This window comes from Cetorhinus maximus, chromosome 2, assembly GCF_964194155.1.
Source record: "Cetorhinus maximus chromosome 2, sCetMax3.hap1.1, whole genome shotgun sequence".
Lineage (NCBI taxonomy): Eukaryota > Metazoa > Chordata > Chondrichthyes > Lamniformes > Cetorhinidae > Cetorhinus > Cetorhinus maximus.
The window spans coordinates 167,614,458-167,634,765 of record NC_135880.1 but is presented as its reverse complement, the minus strand read 5'-3'; the positions used below and the strand labels follow the sequence as shown (position 1 = coordinate 167,634,765).

General features: G+C 42.6%; 1 protein-coding gene across 3 annotated transcripts in view; it reads left to right on the top strand.

Annotated features, from left to right (window-relative positions):
• Positions 1–20,308, top strand: part of chrna8 (cholinergic receptor, nicotinic, alpha 8) — a 412,535-nt gene that overhangs the window by 248,614 nt on the left and 143,613 nt on the right. For all 3 annotated transcript variants that reach the window (XM_078570645.1, XM_078570627.1, XM_078570635.1), the window contains one exon: positions 2,118–2,227. In XM_078570645.1, the coding sequence (XP_078426771.1) occupies positions 2,118–2,227 (110 nt within the window). The remainder of the gene's footprint in view (positions 1–2,117; positions 2,228–20,308) is intronic.

Below are 20,308 nucleotides of genomic sequence, written 5' to 3'. Positions count from 1 at the left end.
AAGTCATATGGACTCGAAATGTTAACTGTGTTCCTCTCCACAGATGCTGTCAGGCCTGCTGAGCTTTGCCAGGTATTTTTGTTTTTGTTTTGGATTTCCAGCATCAGGAGTTTTTTGCTTTTATAAAAAGCTATTTGCTGGGAGCAGGTCTACGGGTAAACTCAAATCCCGATTGGCTCCTGCATTCGATTTTCCTTCAACACATATTCTTCAGCTGCCTTTCTTAATGGCAGCTGCAGGACGCAGAGCAAATTGAAATGGAAATTGAAAATGGTGGAAGCTGGGCTATTGCTATACCTTGCTTCCAAGTTTATATGTCAGCATCAATCTGTGAGTGCTAAAGGAGCAGTGATTATATAGTATTTCTGGAGCAATTGCTGCGGTGTGCTTCATGGATGCTTTCAGCTAGCACTTTAAAAGGGCACTAACTTTGATGAAGAAACGTTTTGCCAAACTCTTGTTTTATTTTAGAAGGAAGAGCCATAACCCATTTTGCAAACAATGCTATGTGTAGCTTTGTGGCGATTTATGACACCATGTCACATCTTCTGGAACAATGAGAAATCAAGTGCTACTCTAATTACTTGGTGATTGAGAACTGTCTAGGGAGCCCTCTCAGGATCAGAGTATGTGATCAAGAAGAAAGCCTGTCAGGAGAGATAAGAAGAAAATATTGTACTTGTCACTTAATGAGCGGTTAAATGCCTTGAGAGGGGGCGGGTGGGGGGGGGTGTAATCCTTCTGGTGAAAATCCAAATCCCACTTTGTGTTCAACGGATGAAGATGTAGCCCTGAAAATGTATTTGTGTATATGAAGGGAAGTAATTGACTGCACTTCAAAAGCACTGAAAATGAGCCCAACAAATATCTGCCAGTCACTGAGCTGAGGGCAGAAACTGAAACGTCAGACCTGACAACATGACTTTGTTTACTGATGTTCAAAGTGTTTAGGGGGAACTTTAACTCCTGGACAGAAAACTGGGTAGGCAAATAGGTGGCCTGCCTGGGTGCAGCGGCAGGAGGTGCAGCCAGCTTTAATGACTGGGCCTCACCTGTATCCCTCCAGCCAGCAAGCTGTCCCATCTAAACGGTCAGCAGTTGAAGGTCAGGTAACACAAACTCAACAATTTAGCTAAGTCCCAGGGAGGGGACGTGGAGTGGTGGAGGGGCTGAGAGGAGTAGCAGTGAGTATTGGCAGGGTCTCTTAGATGGAAAGTCAGGGGGAGGGGAGTGTGCAGAACCTGGGACATTAGCGGTGCAGACCTTCCTTTTAGGGACTTGCCCCTTTTGGTCCCACAAAAGAAAGCTCAACACTTCACTTACCTCTTTTCCCCGTGGGCAGAGCAGCCATTGCAGGCACCCCACAGTCAGTCATTAAAGTGCCATCAAGGCACTTTATGCCATAGATATGTATATATATATGTCATAGGACTCCAATTTGCATAAATATATGAGGCTCCTGCCTGCATCAGGTGGGCATCAAACCCCGCTAAAGAAACAAAGTGTTGAACTTGCCACAAGGTGGGAAAAGGAGAACTCCCACTCTGTCCATTTTCCACAGCGTAAGAGGGTTAAAATTTCCCCTTTTGCCATGTGATGCAGGGGTGCACAGCAGATTGGAGCTGTCCTATGAATGGTAGAAGTTCAGTTGGTGCCTACAATTTCCCACATAATGAATTGTCATCCTCATTCATGTTTTGGAGGGAAATGTCAAGTGGACGTTCAATGGCTCCCTCCACAATGAGGGGGAGAAATAAATCTTGCTATTACAGTGCATTGTCACAAGAAACCTCAGGGCAAGTGACCTACCAATTCTTTTGTACAGGATGTGGAGAAAGGATAAAAATGAAAGGAAAGAGAGAAAGAAGGTTTGAGTTTATATAGTGCCTTTCACAACCTGAGGATACAAGAGTCTCAGTTACTTCACAGTCATTGAGGCTTGTTGAGGTATAAGTAGTTATATGACAACGTGAAAGCCAATGTGCTGTAAAGAGACCTGAATGTGGAGGGTTTGGAGATGGAGAAAATAATTTAAAATAGCATGCAAACACAAAATGTATTTATTTGTTTTGTTAATAAATGCATATATTAAAACAACTGTTTATTGCCCCAAATAGTACTGGACAGACTGCTACTTAAGGTGGAATGCTTCTGAATATGGTGGTGTTCAGAAAGTGCGCTTTCCTTCAGACCATGTGTGGGTACCAGATATTCTCCTCTATAACAGGTGAGATGGCTTTCTTCTTATTCATTGTAACAATTACCTCTCGTTAAATACTTAACTGAGCCATTTTTTTAAAGAAAGAATCTCAATCATACTCTATTTTTAAAAATCCTGGAACTTTTTTCTTCGAATCATCCATATAATCTCCTCCCCCAGGCACCATGGGTCATGAGGGCAGTGGCGACTGTGGACTTCAATTGGATTGGTCCATGATTAAGCTTGGTAAAGTACTGCAGTGGTTTGCCACTGCAGTATGGCTGACCAGGAAACTCCCCCACTCTTACCACCAGCCATATCGGAAGGATTTACAGGCTGATAATCAACTTGTTTGGCCATGCTATGAACACACCTTTCGTGGCCATCAGGTCCTGAAGTGGGAGTTGAACCCAGAGCTTCTGGCCCAGAGATAGGGATGCTACCACTGCACCATTAGGTATTAATGCTGACTGCATAGCAACATTCAGTCACAGAATTCAATGAAAACATCTGGCCAGCTCCATCTATGCAAATTTGGATGAAGCACAAGTTCTGCTTTCTGATTTTCTGATAAAATGAAGTGTGCTATTCATAAATTAACATTACATAGCAGCTTAAAACTTTATATTGTATTTATATAGTGAATATGCAATGTAATTTGCTAATAAAGGGCAGTCTGATTGCTGCCAGTTGTAGGCCTGGCCAGTAGGTCTCGCTCTATCCTGAATTGGGATCTGCTGCTTTGTGCTGGGTCACCATGGGGCAGAATTTTACCAACGCACTCGCCCGACCCAATCAGACATAAAATGGCACATGATGACGTCAGGCGAGCGTCCTGAAGTCAGTGCACACTCGCGCGATATTTCTGTCAGCAAGCGCGTGCGAGAGCCAGCAGCCCGCCTACCGACAATTAAGAGGCCTAATGAGGCCATTAAAGCATTAATTAACAGCGATTTTTCACTGCCCGTCCAACGTCACGGTCGGTGGGCGGGCGAATCGGCCAGGCGGCCTTTGTATTTTTCAGGAAGCCACATCCAAGGGCCGGATGAGGTTTCAGTAATTAAATTGAAAACACTTAAAACGTTTGGGCAGAATTTTTATAATGCATGTGTTTAGTGAATGAGTCCGATGCGTGGACACTTTTTTCTGCATTTATGAATCTTTATTTTTGTTTCTAAAATTCTTCAATTTCCTGAGGCAGCTCTCTGCCTTCAGGGAGCTTTCATTGCACGCTCCCACGCACCTGCGCTGGCTTCAGCGCTTGCCCTCCTCTCACCCCCACCCCGGCAGCACTGTGCTTCTCGGTGTGCGTTTCACGCTGGCCGGCCATTTACTGGCCAGCCAATGTGAAATCGCAATCGGGGGCCAATCGCGGGCAGCAGCATGTTTCCCGGCCGCTCAGGGGCCCACCTGCCTCACCCGCCCAATGACTTGAAAATCCTGCCCCATGTTATTGGATTGAGGTAAATGAGTAAAGCATTTTCCAACATTTGTTTAATCTTCTAAATTGCATTTCATCCATATGCCAATGCTAGTCCTTGCATCATTTGCCACCAACCTAAGTGGTGTCTGAAGTGAAAACAATTCTTCCTGCACTGTCAACACATTTCCTGGCACCTTCTCCTGCTGAATGTAGGCTGCCCTGTTCAGTGCCTTTGTGAAAGGCATCCTACAGAGACTCCTAAAGCAGCCAAACTGGATGCTACCAGGTGACCTACCCCTCATCTGGCTGCTCTGACCCAAGGCAGCCGATCACCCATGCACCTACCACATTTCCCAATAGATGAATACCCCGCACTTGCTGTTGTGCTGCAGAAATGAACTCAATGTGGCAACTGTGTTTAATCTTGAATGTTACCTTTTGTTTATAGCTACATGAGATGTTCACTGTCTCCAACCTGCCACCCACACCATTTAACTAAAGCCTTGAAACTATAAAATTTGATCCAGCAGTCACAGGTTACCAAAAAAGAGGATCAAAGCCATCGGTGATTTTAAAGCAGTTTATTAAGAAGCAATAGCTTAGATATGATATATAAGCTAAGAAGGGAGAAAAGACATAGCGACTCTTAACAGGGGAAAACGTTTTACTGTCCCCAGATTGGACAAGCGAATGGGGGAAGCCGGCAGGGGACGGGGGGAGAGGAGGAGCAGGGGGGATGCTGATCTCCTCAGAACAGTTTACAGCTTTAGAAAATGGATGGATGAAATTTATCTCCATACCTGGAGGTGGCAGTCCCATTTGCTCTCAGTCTTCTTGAGCTAACCAAAGTGTTAGGCCGAAGCCAGCACTGATCAGTTCGAAAAGCTGTCCTCTGTCCGATGTCTTAATGAGCTCCAAGATGTTAGGCCGGAGTCAGAATTTGTCCACCTTGAGAAGCTCTTTTCTGTCCTAAGTAATTTTTCCCTCTCGCGAGCCTGCCTATATACCTTATTTCTAGGGGCTTGATGGTTGTATCATGTCAATCACTTGTTCAACTGTCCATTAGCAAGTGACAGATATTCAAGGTAACCCCTCTTATTTCCATCCGAAAACTACAAAGCCATCTGGTGGCTTATCACTTGCTAGAGCATTTTGTTTAACCTTTACTTGGATGGTTGATCAACACATGGGTCATGAAATTCCAGTTTATCGGCCTTTAGGAATGTCTTTTACCAGAGCCTGTGTTAAAGTCATGTCTTTGGCAGAGACACCAGCCGACACTGTCCTGTGTTTATCAGCCCAGAAACTTTCCAGTGCAGATGTATCAAAGAAAATCAAATCTGACTTTAATAAGCTCTTTTTTTCCAAAAGGAGTAAGGTAAATTCAGGCAGCTTAATGTCACCATTTACCAAAACTCTGAAGATGCAAATGAATGCATCCACTTTTAAATGTTGAAAAGGCAGCAACTCAAGTGTAATCCCTGCTCAGTTTGTGATTATAAACAGTCTCTGACACCTGCTTCTGTGGCCTGTGACTCAAAAATTATTTTTTTCTTTCAAATCTCTTCACAAGGCAGTACATAGCAGCTGGGCATCTATTTCAATTTAGCCCCATTGTGCTTCAGTCGGTGCAACATGCCTTAGACTCCCTTTTTTCTAGTTATTTTCTGCACGCGGTTGTGGCCTGACCTGGTTTTTAGCAGCTTCGATAACTCCTCTTATACTTGAAGTTTGTTAAATGCAGACGGCCTGTTTAACAACCCCGCAACTCTTGACTGGAGGACTCAGAAAGCAGCAAATCAACATCCCCGCCTCTGCTAAAATTTAGGCTTTCCTTCCCATCCCACAGCACAATGCTAAAAAGAGCTGCAGCATTTGAAGCTCTTCTAGCAAACAGACTATGATACTATTTTATTCTTTGCCCTGCCCAATTAATTCAAGTAGCTGTCTTCACTGAAAGCACGCAAAAGAGCGCACATCTCCCTGAGAGTAAGTGCTGCCTCAGGGAGAGCGCTGAAAGTTTTATAAACTTCAAAAATAGAAAAATAAAAAAATTATTAACATGTCTCCCTCATGTGACATTGTCACACGAGATGGGACATGTTCATAAATATCACATAAACTTTATTAAACTTTATAAAATGTTTTTTAAAACAGACATGAAACCTTATCCCGGCGGTGGATGAGGTTTCATGTTTTTTCAGAAGCCCGCTGGGACTCCTGGCCTTCCTGCCAGCCTTAAGGGCCTTTAATTGGCTTAATTATCCGGTCAATGGCCTCAATTGGCCATTGACAGGTCGGTGGGCGGACAGCTGATTGCGCTGTCCACCCGCCTTCCTGAATATTTAAATGGGGCGGGACATCCCGTGTCATTTTCGCGTCGGCGAGCGTGCCCCGCCCCCAACTCTCTGACGCGAAAAATTCTGCCCTATGTTACAAACACACATCCCTTGGTCATCCAGTCCTGGGGTGGGACTTGAACCCAGAGCTTCTGGTCTCTGGGCAGGGACAATTGTGCCACAAGACCTCCCATAAGATTTTCTAATTAACTATAAATTAAAATATAGCATCAAAATACTGGTTAAAATTAAGGACACAATGCATAACTTTAAAATGGTGAATTATTTATGTCAGTGTACTCTGCTCAAATTATCCTTTAACCTAAATTGCACAACACTTGTAGACTACATTTGGTCATAACTCCCTGTGTAACAGCATTATGGGAAATTGATCAATAAATATTAATTATTAAATTGCACTGCTGTTGTTAATGCTGGTCTGTAGCAGGATCTTGATTCATCCCCATAGTTTTCCATGTGGGGAGATCTTATCTTGATCAACCTGGTAGGGCTGGTTGCCATGTGGATAGTTAATGCAGAGGTACAAGTGCGAGAACAATGAGAATTATGTAGTGGCAATGTCACTTGTTTGGCCCCATGTCCCAGGCTAAATTCCTGATTTGAGCTGAGTTAACTGTTTTCAGCCAAGGCAGAGCTGTCGGCGCCAGAAATGGCTTTGTTATTCTTAGGTCGGAGATTGGAAAAGACAGGCCGAGTTCCTGCCCTAATTATTACCCAGTGACCTGTACCAGAGCTTGCAGATATCTAGACATCAGTAAAGTTCAGAAGCAATGGCATCCCAATATTACCTAATTAGGCTTAAATGTTATCCGTGGCCACAAGGCTGAGGTAGTATAAGGCTAATGGTGTCTATGCAAGTATTCTGAGAGAGATTTGAATGAAGAAAAGCTGTGCATTTCAGTTCTTTCCGACCACCTTGTTATGAAGAACAGAGACATATGTGGAATTTTCATGGGAGTTTTTCAATAGTAAAGTGGAGAAACCCTCAGAAAAACAGTGCAAAATGGTTATCATTTTTGTCAGAGTTTTCTTTGAAGCTACAGTGGGAGGTATGGAGAACTGCATCTAATTTCAAGTTGTATACTTTTATAAATATGACATTCTTCTTTCTGCTATTTTAGCTAAGGCACCAACCCATTTAACAAAGACAGACTAATGCAGCATTAGAATAATGTAGTGAGATATATCTTATGAACCAATAATATTACTCATCCTCCACTAACTGTAACAGTAATTTACAGACTGATAAATTACAATTTATGACTCTATTGTCAGATTTCCTAATGTTTTGTGAATTACAAAAAAGAACTAAAAGGCTTCTAAGTAGTTCAGGATTTATAGTTTTATTTTCCAAAGCAGACCAATTTTTTCATAGAAATTTCCAAGAATAGATTCATTGGATGAGAAAATTTATTTCAAGATCTGGCCCTCTTGAATTTGCAGCTTAAATGGTTCTAATGGTGAAATTATCTGTGAAGAAAACATCAAAGGCAATTAAATGAAAAACAGCATAAATTATAAAGATCATATTCAGGATTCTATCAGGATATCAGGTGAGCTGAGAGTGACTGCCCATGACAGCAAGACAGCGTTTGACCGAGTGAGGCTTCAAGGAGCCCTAGCAACCAGAGTCAATGAGAATCAGGGGGAAAACTCTCTGCTGGAGAGAGAGCAACTCAGATTTGCCTTATATAGAGCTTTGTGAGGTATCATATTTAAAGGTGAATTTGTCTCTGAGATAGAAGCTACTGTATGACCTCAGGGAAGATGAGGTGGGATGTCTGGAAAAGAGCACTGGCACATCTGTGTGGCCGCCTCTTCATCATTACTTGGCACATAAACCAAGAGGGCGACATTTCAGACTGCCAAATTCGCTGGGTGTGCAGCATATTGTCCGAAGGAAGAAAGGAAGATTGAAGAAATGGGCACAGCACCCTCACACTTGCGTCATGTAGAGGAAAGGCGGAGCAGCAGCATGTGGCTAGAGCCATGGCACCTGGACATGAGGTGGCAAAGCCCCCAGTCAGAACAGCAGGAAGGGTGAAGGTGAGATATTACCGAGAGAAGAGTATACCTGAACAGGTATAGCTTTCTCATAATGAGCAAAATCCAGTGTAGATAGAGGCTTAGAATGTCTCGGGAAATGGTCACAGGCAACTGTGCCGTGTTAGAGGCAGACTACGTGCCATGAACAACAGGCACCCAAGTCTTGCCAATTGCAGTGAAAGCTATCGTGGCCCTCAACTTCCAGTGACTGGTGCATTCTTTGCCAAGATAGGCAAGCACATTAATTTTCCAACAGATGTGGAGTCTCAAAGCCAAAGATCAGTGGAGTTTGTGTCACTAGCTAGCTTTCCACTAGCAGAAGATGTGATGGATGTAACACACATTGCCATCAAAGCACCATCGCTGGAGGCGCACAAATATATGAATAGAAAGTCCATTTATTCAATAAACATGCAGCTTGTATGTGACCACAATAAGATTTCCCTCCATGTCTGTGCATGATTCCCTGGAAGCTGCCAGGACTCTTTCATCTTGAGGGAGTCAAATCTGCCACACCTTTTTGACCCTGTACCCCAGGTCTGTGGCTGGCTACGAGGCAACAAAGGTTACCCATTGAGACGATGGCTGCTTACTCCATTGCTCCAAGCGGAGACGGTGGCAGAACTATGTTATGACAGCAGTCACCTTCAAACCAGGGCAACCATCGAGCACGCCATTGGCCTTTTAAAAATGTGTTTTCAATGCCTTGGCTGCTTGGGAAGAGCACTGCAATACTGTCCTGCGAGGATGTTAAGGATAGCGACTGCCTGCTGCATAATATGGTGCAGCGAAAGGGTGTACATATGCATTATCCAGAACCTGGTGAAGTAGACTGCTTATTTGAAGAAGAGATGGAGGAGGAGGTAGAGCTAACTGCTTTAGATAAGGATGTAACCGAGGAGGACGAGCGTGAGGATGAGGAGGACAATGAAGGAAATGATGAGAGGCGTACTCAGGTACCTAGAGCTATAATAAACAGGGAGGACGTAATACAGAGGTGCTTCTCCTAAGCCATATTGAGGATATAGAGAAGCCTATCTCCATTCATTGGGACATTGGCCCAGTTCTCTACGTGGCTGTAAGGAACCCTAGCCCTCGACCCCTTCTCTACATTGTTGTTAGGAAACCTAGCCATCACCCCCTCACCACAAGCCCCCTCTATAACCCCTCATGTTCTGCATGTCCCCTCCATTCCTCCATGCACCTCCATACCCACTCACTCAGTACTATTATGTACAGAACTGATAAGCCATTTAATAGCATTGAGAAGTCCTTTAAATGCTCATGATTTTTTTTTAAATCATCCATTTAAACTCTAGTTGAAAAATAGTTGCCCATCTTAGAAGATCATAAAACTGTCCATCAAATACACAATGAAGCTTCCTTTGGAAAAAAAACACTCTTTCCTCTCAAATGCTCATTAATCTGTCAAAATAAGCAGCCATTCAAAACCCACTTCAAAATATTTAATCCTATAATATGGTCAATAAAACTATCAAACAGAGCACACAGTCCCTCCACAACTGTGTCAACAAACCCTCCTGGGCTAAACCCATTAGTGGGTCTGGAAATCAGCCAAGCATCCATAATGAAATTCTATTGGGCAACCAAATAAATTAAACCAAACAGAGCTCAATTAAATAGACTTTGAAGTTGCCTGACCAGATGTATAGCATCTGCTTCTATTTTCTCAAAGGCTTACCAGATGGAGTTTCTGTCAAAGAAGTCTGGCATCTGTTGTGTTTTTCAAATATGTCTGGACTCACATTCAATGTAAAAATCATAGCACAGTATCCAGATGACCCATTTAAATCAGAATGAATGTGTAAGAGCACCTTATCCACTGGATACATTACTCTAATGCATGTGAACACTTACACAATGCTGGTCAATTTAACAGTCATGTATCTTTTAAGGAGAGCACTAAGATCAATTACTGTGTACTTAACATATTTAAAACATATTTAACTTATCAACCATCATCTAATTATAACATGTGAAGTTGACCAAAAGCTTTAAACTTACCATGTCAAAAGGTTCCTGACACCACACCAGGCTTCCCTCAAATTCACATCTGACTTACCTGACATTGTTCACATAGCCTTCAGGAACCCAACCGCCTCAATTAAAATACCAATGTCAAGGAAAATTCCATTTGGAGCTGGCATTTACTAACAATCCCAATGTCACTTAATGTGAGCATTGGGTTGTGATGTGCCACGATTTCCACCCTAGGGAAAATGGCTTCTGTTGTAAATGGCCTGGTAAGTAGTCATTTGCCGGCCCCCATGTCTTCCCTTTGGACCTCCCGACATGGGTTTCCTCAACGTCTGGAGGGGAAAACGCAGCCCGCTAACTCTCTTTTTCTTCCTTTCAGACGCTCCGCAAAACCTATCCACCTCTTTGACCAAGCTTTTAACCATCTGCCTTAATATCACTTTATGAAACTCAGAGTCCTATTTTATTTCATAACGCTTCTGTGTAGCACCTTAAGGTGTTTTGTTGCAAAAAATGCTATATGAATACAAGCTTTTGTTGGCAACATCACTCACAACTCCGCAGCAATTAATTATCAAGAATGTGTGAACATCAGGAAAGGATCGATCGGGGTCTAGCTGCATGAAAATGGTGAAAAGAAGGGCCACTGGCGTAAGGTACCAAAGGGTGCATGGCATCTTCAAAACTGAACCCTATCATAAGTCAATGTTTACAGAGGAGAAAGAGAGGTCAGAAACAAAAAAAAAACAGTAAAAATGACATACACAGGTCATAAGAGGAGAAAACGACACAGAAGGCGTGTTAATATCAGTCAAAATTCTTTGTAACCAGCTTGATAAATGAAGGCGCTGAAGGTGACTTCCTCACATTAAGAGAAATTATATTGCAACATCTCATGGGCCCAGGATTTAGTATGAGTAAAATTATTCCATTCTGATGTAGCATTCTGCATAATAGGTATCTAAAAAGAAATGAATGTTCCGGTGGTAGCACCTATCTACAGTTGTCAAATAGACCCAACCTTGCAGATGTGTTACTGCACCTAGGAATTCCTGTTCTCCTGACAGTTCCTGCCAATTATGTGTATAGTTGATAACCTGTGCCATCAGCCTGGGAACATACTAACATGTATATGGAGTATATCCAATGTGTAATCCAACAGACACAGGGGGAATTTACCAATCTGAGGAAGAACAGCTTAGCAGGCAATGCTGACCAGAATGGGGCCTGGTAGTGCTGCTTTGTGTTAGTAAATGCTGCCTGGACCTCCAAAAATGTCAGCAAATAGTTGGTGTGTTTGTTATCGCTGGGAATTGTCACCTGTCTTTGAAAGGATGTGATATATTTTAACCTGAAAGTTTTTAAAAATATATTATATGGGATGTGAATGCAATTGGCAAGGCCAGATTTTTTGTTCAGTCCTAATTGCCTTTAAGAGAGTGGTGGTGAGCTGCCTTCTTGAACTGCTCCAGTCCATCTGGTGTAGGTACACCCACAGTGCTGTTAGAAAGGGAGTTGCTGGATTTTAACCTAGCAACAGTGAAGGAATGGCAATGTAGTTCCAAGTCAGGATGGTGTGTGGCTTGTAGCGAAACTCGTAAGTGATGTTCCCATGGATCTGCTGCCATTGTCCTTCTAGGTGGCAGAAGTCACATGTTACTGTCGGAGGAGCCCTTGGTGAATTACTGCAGTGCATCTTATAGATGGCACACACTGCTGTCACTTGTATGCCATGGTGGAGGGAGTGAATGTTTAAGGTGGTGGATGGGGTGTCAATCAAGCGGGCTGCTTTGTCTTGGATGGTGTTGAACTTCTTAAGTGTTGTTAGAGCCACACTCATCCAGGCAATTGGAGAGTATTCCATTACACTCCTGTTCCAATCCCAGCTGATGTTAATAATGGACAAGTCAGATCCCAGAGTGAAACCTGGCTTGATAGATCTTAACTTTTTAATCTTTTTTAGAAACTGTAGAGGAAAAATACTGAACAAATTCACAGGAGTCTGCTGATGAACGTTTAACACGAAGAATAAAATATTTATCAAACAAGAAAAGTGAACTATATTACACCAGATAAAAAGGTTGGAAAGATCTCAATACAAACACAAGAAAATTGTACAAATCACACTATTCCTTTACCCCAGCAATATCTTTACAGACACACACAAATTCCAAGCATTAAAATAATTTACAATATCTGTCTTATAACAAACTATTCAGGATAAGTATGAGGTATATGTGAATTAACAGGTGAACTGTAGTCAGACACACCACATTCCAAAGTAACTGACAGATGCCACCAAGGCAGATTCTATTGATTTCTGAACAGCCCACCCAGATGTTTGTCACGTTGTGAGCCAACCAATCTCATGGAAACTTTGTCTTTCTCACAAGGGTTCCCGCCTCCACATTTGCCTTGGAATTTTCTTCAAATGATCATTTCTACTTGGATGGCTTCAACAAGGATCCACCTGGAGGGTTCATTCTCACTTTCCTATATCCCTTTCCCCTGGATCTCTGAGTACACTCAAGCTTCACCTTCCAAACACACTTTCAGATCTTTTGCCATGCCAAGCAGAACACCACTGCTCCAAAAGGCCCGCAGTAAGGAGTCACCAACCTTCGGCTGCCTCCCCAGATCTTCAGGGCTCCTCTCAAGCCTGCTTTGCATCAAATCTGCTCCCCGTAGCTCTCTCGGAGTCTTTTCCTCTGCTCTTGTCACTTATCTTGACTCAGTGTGCTCTGTCTCTGATCCCTGTCTTTGTCCCTGCCTTGGACATTCTTCTGGGACCTCTTTCTGTCCCACTGTCTGGCTTAGGACCTTCTTCTGGGTTTGGGAACCTTCTCCCTGTCCCCCTCTCTGTGTCCTGCTCCCTGGGACACCTTCTCTAGAATGGTGCTATGGTTCAAGTCAGCTTACCTGCAGGTTCACGCTGTTCCCCTTCATTGCTTCCTCTCTTTCTGTGCACGTGCGCATGGCTGGTTTCCGGCCTAAAGGACATGAAAAAGCCTAACGGCGCATGTGCGGCACTTCCCAGCCAGTACTTGTGTGAAACGCCCAAACTACGTAAAAGAACACCCGAACTGCGCAAGTGTGGCCCGTTCCCAGCAGAAGTCCCGAGACCCGCCGGGAAATATGGTTCCCAAACTGTAATTGCCAACTCCAAACCTAGGTAAGTATCAAAAACAGAAATACCTGGAAAAACTCAGCAGGTCTGGCAGCATCGGTGGAGAAGAACAAAGTTGACGTTTCGAGTCCTCGTGACCCTTCAACAGAGGGTCACGAGGACTCGAAACGTCAACTTTGTTCTTCTCCGCCGATGCTGCCAGACCTGCTGAGTTTTTCCAGGTATTTCTGTTTTTGTTTTTGTTTTGTATTTCCAGCATCCGCAGTTTTTTGTTTTTATCTAGGTAAGTATCGGACTTCAGTACAGTCCTGATTTAATATGCATATTGACTTTACAGGTGAGCTTCATGAACACACTAAGGACAACATATTCTTGTGGAAATGAAATGAGAAAATGCTTGAAACATTGAGTGAAATGGAGTTAACATTTCAGGTCGATTGCCTTTCATCAAAACTGCTTTGTTGGAGGAGAAAGAAGCCTTTTCTATTACCAGTGAAAAAAACGATTGAGATTAAGATGAAGCACCATTGATTGATTGAATGGTGAAATAACTTTGAATATTCAGGAAGTCGAGTTATGGAAAAAATTGAGGCAAATGAAGCACAGTTAACATAACCCAGAAAATAAAATTGTGTTATTTGTTTCAGTCTTCATTTCAAAGGGCTTGGAGTAGCCCCAGTTTTACAGCATAGTTGTTTAGGCAAAACAAGTAAATTAAAAGTGACATATTATTTGTTTTCTGACATTTTTTTGAGGGCTCACTACTATCTGGATGATTCTTGAGAATTGGAAGCTGTGGCCCTGCTGCCCTTAAAATAGAAAAGAAGACAGCTCCTGGGATTACTGATCCCGACTTAACTGGAGTTGCAGGAAAGATAATAGAAAGCGTCATATGAAATACTATGAAGAAACAATTTGCGAGTGTCACTGCTACTATTGGGGATTCTCAAGATGGCTGTAAGGGACATAGGTCATGCCTGGACAAGTCAATTGAATTTTTTGAGGTAGGGACTTAAGCAGTGTATATTAGGAATTACGCTGTACTTGCTTTCCAGAAAGCTTTTGATACTGACATTCAAAGAGCTGTAAAAAAAATAACATTTGGGAAAATAGCACAACGGAATGGAAATCAGTTGAAATGGCAAAATAGTTCAGGTCAAAGATTGATTAAGGATCCAGTTCCATTGGATTCTGTGTTGAGTTCTTGGCTGTTTAATAATTTTACTATCAACCTTGAGAAGGGCAGTGCTAGAACTCATATTACATTTGAAATGACATGAATACTTATGTAAGGATTGACAATAAGGGAGATATTAGTTCATTGCTAGATGGTTTAAATAAGTAAATGGGGTCATGATAGTAGATGTGATTTTATGTGCTCTGTCACGTACACCGGACCAGTAACTCGAGACTTACATAAGTTCTGTTTTAAAGTAGAGCAATGAGACTGCGCTAAACAGCATCCCACTGGGATAGATGAAACATTTCACTTTGAAGAGGCAATGCAACAAAAAACTCATGGGGCAGAATTTTTGCCTTCATTGGGCGAGCTTGGTGGGGGCGGGTGGGAGCGGTTGGGAAGCTGTGATTCTATCACATGAACAGGGACATATTAGAAATTAGTATGAAAATTTTTAATCTTTTTTTTAATGATGGATTGAAACCTCATCCTGCCCATGGAAGATGTTTCCCAAAAAATGCAAAGACCGCTTTGGCCTTTTCACCTGCCCGCCAACCATAAGGTTGGATGGGCAGCGAAAATTTTAATTCAACTAGATTTTCAACGGCCTCAATAGGCCTTTTAATTGTTGGCGGGTGTGCTGCCAACTCCCGTGCGCGCCTGCCTTACCGAAATATCGCGTGAGTGCGCGATGATGTCGGGACACTCGGCCGATGTCAGCACATGTCATTTTATGCTTGTTTGGGCCGGGCGTGTGCTCGCCCAATGAGCGATAAGTTCTGCCATAGAACCATAGAACACTACAGCACAGAAAAACAGGCCATTCGGCCCTTCTAGTCTGTGCCAAAATATTATTCCGCTAGTCCCATTGACCTGCAACTAGTCCATAACCCTCCAGACCTCTCCCATCCATGTATCTATCTAATTTATTCTTAAAACTTAAGAGTGAGCCCGCATTTACCACGTCAGATGTTAGCTCGTTCCACACTCTCACCACTCTCTGAGTGAAGAAGTTCCCCCTAATATTCCCCCTAAACCTTTCCCCTTTCACCCTAAAACCATGTCCTCTCATGTTTATTTCTCCTAATCTAAGTGGAACGAGCCTACTCGCATCTACTCTGTCTATACCCCTCACAATTTTGTAAACTTCTATCAAATCTCCCCTCATTCTTCTACGCTCCAAGGAATAAAGTCCTAACCTGTTTAATCTTTCCCTGTAACTCAACTCCTGAAGATCCGGCAACATCCTAGTAAATCTTCTCTGCACTCTCTCAATCTTACTGATATCTTTCCTGTAGTTAGGCGACCAGAACTGCACACAATACTCCAAAGTTGGCCTCACCAATGTCTTATACAACCTCACCATAACATCCCAACTCCTATACTCAATACTTTGATTTATGAAGGCCAGTATGCCAAAAGCTTTCTTTACAACCTTGTCTACTTGTGATGCCACTTTCAGGGAATTATGTATCTGAACTCCCAGATCCCTTTGTTTTTCCGCACTCCTCAGTGCCCTACCATTTACTGTGCATGTCCTACCTTGGTTTGACCTTCCAAAATGTAACACCTCACACTTTTCCGCATTAAATTCCATCTGCCATTTTCTGGCCCATTTTTCCAGTTGGTCCAGATCTCTCCGCAAGCTTTGAAAGCCTTCCTTGCTGTCCACAACACCTCCAATCTTAGTGTCATCAGCAAACTTGCTGATCCAATTCACCACATTATCATCCAAATCATTGATATAGACAACAAACAACAATGTCCCAGTACAGATCCCTGAGACACACCACTAGTCACAGACCTCCAGTCTGAGAAGCAATCATTCACTACCACTCTCTGTCTTCTCCCACACAGCCAATTTCGAATCCAGTTTACAACCTCTCCATGGATACCAAGTGTCTGAACCTTCTGAACTAACCTCCCATGTGGGACCTTGTCAAAGGCCTTACTAAAGTCCATGTAGACAACATCCACAGCCTTTCCTTCATCTACTTTCTTGGTAACCTCCTCGAAAAACTCTACAAGGTTCGTTAAACACGACCTACCACGCACAAAGCCATGCTGACTATCCTTAATCAGCCTTTGGCGGTCCAAATAAATATATATCCGATCTCTCAGAACACCTTCCAATAATTTACCTACTACTGACGTCAGGCTCACTGGCCTGTAATTACCTGGTTTACTTTTGGAGCCTTTTTTAAACGACGGAACAACATGAGCTACCCTCCAATCCTACGGCACCTCACCCGTGGCTAAGGACATTTTAAATACTTCTGCCAGGGCCCCTGCAATTTCTACACTAGTCTCCCTCAAGGTCCGAGGGAATATCATGTCAGGCCCGGGGGATTTATCTACCTTTATTCGCTGTAAGGCAGCAAGCACCTCCTCCTCTTTAATCTCTATATGTTCCATGAAACTACTGCTTCCTTCCTTATACACTATGCCAGTTTCCTGAGTAAATACTGATGCAAAAAAACTGTTTAAGATCTCCCCCATCTCGTGAGGCTCCACACATAGACGACCACTCTGACCTTCAAGGGGACCAATTGTGTCCCTTACTATCCTTTTACTCTTAATATACTTGTAGAAACCCTTCGGGTTTACCTTCACATTATCTGCCAAAGCAACCTCATGTCGTCTTTTTGCCTTCCTGATTTCCTTTTTTAGTATTTTCTTACATTTTCTATACTCTACAAGTACCTCATTTGCTTCTTGTTGCCTATACCTGCTATACACCTCTCTCTTCTTCTTAACCAGATTGGCAATATCCCTTGAAAACCAAGGTTCCCTATGCCTGTTAACTTTGCCCTTAATCCTGACAGGAACATGCAAACTCTGTACTTTCAAAATTTCGCCTTTGAATGCCTTCCACTTACTGAACACATCCTTGCCAGAAAACAACTTATGCCAATCCACTCTTCCTAAATCCTTTCTCATTTCCACAAAATTGGCCTTTCTCCAAGTTAGAATCTCAACTCGAGGACCAGACCTATCCTTATCCATAATTAGCTTAAAGCTAATGACATTGTGGTCACTGGACCCAAAATGTTCACCTACACATACTTCTGTCACCTGACCTGTCTGGTTCCCTAATAGGAGATCAAGTATTGCATCCTCTTTCGTTGGTACCTCTATATATTGATTTAGAAAAGTCTTTCCCTGACAAAGCCTACAGAAGTACCTGAAATCATAAAATCAACAATATCAAAGTCAAATTTCAAACTATGTACAGCTTGTATGTGGATTGAACTCCTGACTTCATCATCATCAACAATATCCTGTGAACAATCATCATCTTATTAAACACAATACGCCCTCCCTATTTTAAGTAGATCAATCTAAATGAGACAAGCTTAATTTCACCGGGATGCAATTAGGTTCTTCCGCTTAAAGGAGAAACACTGCTGGTTTCATGAATTACTATTGCAGGTAACAAAAGAGGAGTGGGATTTGGGAATTTGTATTGATGAGTCATTAAGGTTCATGAACAGCATTAACTAGCTGTAAGGAAAGAAAATGGGACCCTGGGATATTTAGCTAAGTCAATGAAATGCAAAATTATTACATCCCTACTCATTATTGTGTGCTTAGTTTTAATTACCATACCTGGTGATCCCTATTGAGACTGTAACACAGAGAAAAAAATAACCAGGATATTACCTAAACAATGAACTCATTGTCATGAACATAGAGAATTAGACAATCACTTTGGAGAAACATAGGCCCATCAGAGATAGGTTTTAGATGTATTAAATTATACAAAGATAAGTAGCAATAGTGGATGGGATTTTCCAGCCCTGTCCACTGCTGGGATCATCCAGTCTCATCGAAAATCAATGGACTTTTGGCTGGGCCGCCAAATCTCTAGTAGCGGGTCCCGCAACAATGGAGCCGGGAAATCCCAGCCAGCATAACTAATTAGGATAGATGCCAGGAGGTTCTTTTCTTCCCCCAGTGGATTATCATCCTTTCAAACAGGTTACTAGTGGTTGTACCGTTTGATTGATAGAGGGAACATTGATAGACTTGATGATTTTTTTTCTAATTGTTTTTAATGCCAAAATTGCTGGCAAAATAACAATGGGGCTAATAGTGCTCACTATTATTTAAGTGCAAATGCTACAGTAACTTCAGGTGAGGGTAGATGTATGATGAAGCACGGAAATTGAGAAGTTGCTGTTAGAGGTGTGTTGCTCCTGCGCGAAAACAGTGCTGCATCCCATTGTCTAGTTCCCTGTTCAAATCGCAGGGAGCAGTTTGAAGTTCCTGTACTTGCATAGTAAGTCATTTTAAGCCATTAATGTAAGTCTTCATTAATGAGAGTCAATCTTGCTTAGACTGAAAATAAACCATTACAATTGTAGAGCATCATTTCTTAAGATTTTAATTGTTATTGCAGTTTTTAAATTACAATTTAAAACATTGTTCTCACTTTTTTTTCTGTCCTGCATTTTCCTTTCTCTCTTAATCCAATCTTTCTTTCCCTCTCTTTATTTCTCTTTCTGAACCTGATTGGACATTGAATTCATCATTCCTAGAAGTACCAAGTCATGTGGCACAGGTTTAATGGACAAGCTAGCTTTTTTTTAACTAGGGGCTAATGGCCAATTGGCTGGTGTGAAATATATATCCTGTTGTGTTATCTGTCAATATCTATAAAGAGCTCAGAATTAATTAGTTAGGAGCTAATCGTTATGTGTAAGTGTTCTGGGGGCCACTTTTCATGGCTGCACTAGAGAGTCATGTGATGTATAACAGAACGAATTCAAACCAGCCGTTCTCTTGCACAAGTCAGCATGGCTTATTAAGCATAAAGAGCTCTCTTCTTTCCAAGATTAAAGTGTGATTATTACCAACATCAGGGGTCCAGAAGGTAACAAGAACATATAGTATGGTGGCAGTGAGTGTCTATGAGTAAACCTAAGGGCAGAATTTTGCACTCGTTGGGCGGGCCCTGGAGCTGTCGTGAAGCCAACCGCCACCCGCAATCGGGCCCTGACATTGATTTCACGGTGGCTGGCCAATTAACGGCCAGCCAGTGTGAAACGCACGCTACAACGCTGAGTGCTGCCAGGGTGGGGTAGGTGGGGGAGGTGGTGGGAGGAGGGTGAGCGCGGAAGTGTGCGCATACGCGGGGGTGCATGTGGTAAAAGCTCCCTGAAGCACGGAACTGCCTCAGGGAGCTGAAGATTTTTAACAATAAAACTAAAGATATTAAAAATAATGAAAACATGCCCCCTCATGAGCAGGGACATATTAAATATGAGTGCTAAAAGTTTTTAATTTTTTGAAAATCACTGTCGGAACCTCATCCCACCCGTAGATGAGGTTTCGCCAAAAATGCAAAGGCCGTTTGGCCTTTCCGCCCACCCGCCAACCGAACGGTTGGACGGGCAGCGAAAAATTTGCGTCAATTAATTGATTTAGGGCCTTAATAAGCCGCTTAATTGTCAGTGGGCGCGCTGCCGCCGAGCGAAATATCGCAAGCGTGTGCGATGACGTCGAGATGCTGGCCTGACGTCATCGTGCACTATTTTACTCTCGTTCGGGTTGTTCGCGCGCCCGACGATGAGAGAAAAACTCAGCCCTAAAGCATTTTAAATTAATTTAGTGCTGATTTGGAAAATCAACGCACATAATTGCTAGAAGAAAACTTGAGCAGCTCATGCGAAAATGAGTAACAAAAGGTTAACAGGCACAGCAATGAATGCACAGCTACAGCCCAGAATGAACTGGGAAGCTGATGATGTCAGAAAGGCATTTGCGAGGTTTAAACAAAAGTGCAAATTGGCATTCAGTAGTTTCCTGAAAGGTGCTAGCAATGAAGAGAGGGTCAGCTATACCCATTCCTGTGGTCAAGAGATGTGAGATTAAATTTATTTAACAGCTGGGATCTTACTGAAGAGGACAGCAAAAATACAGGCATAATTTTTGAAAGATTCAGCACACATCTCCAACCAAAATCGAATCA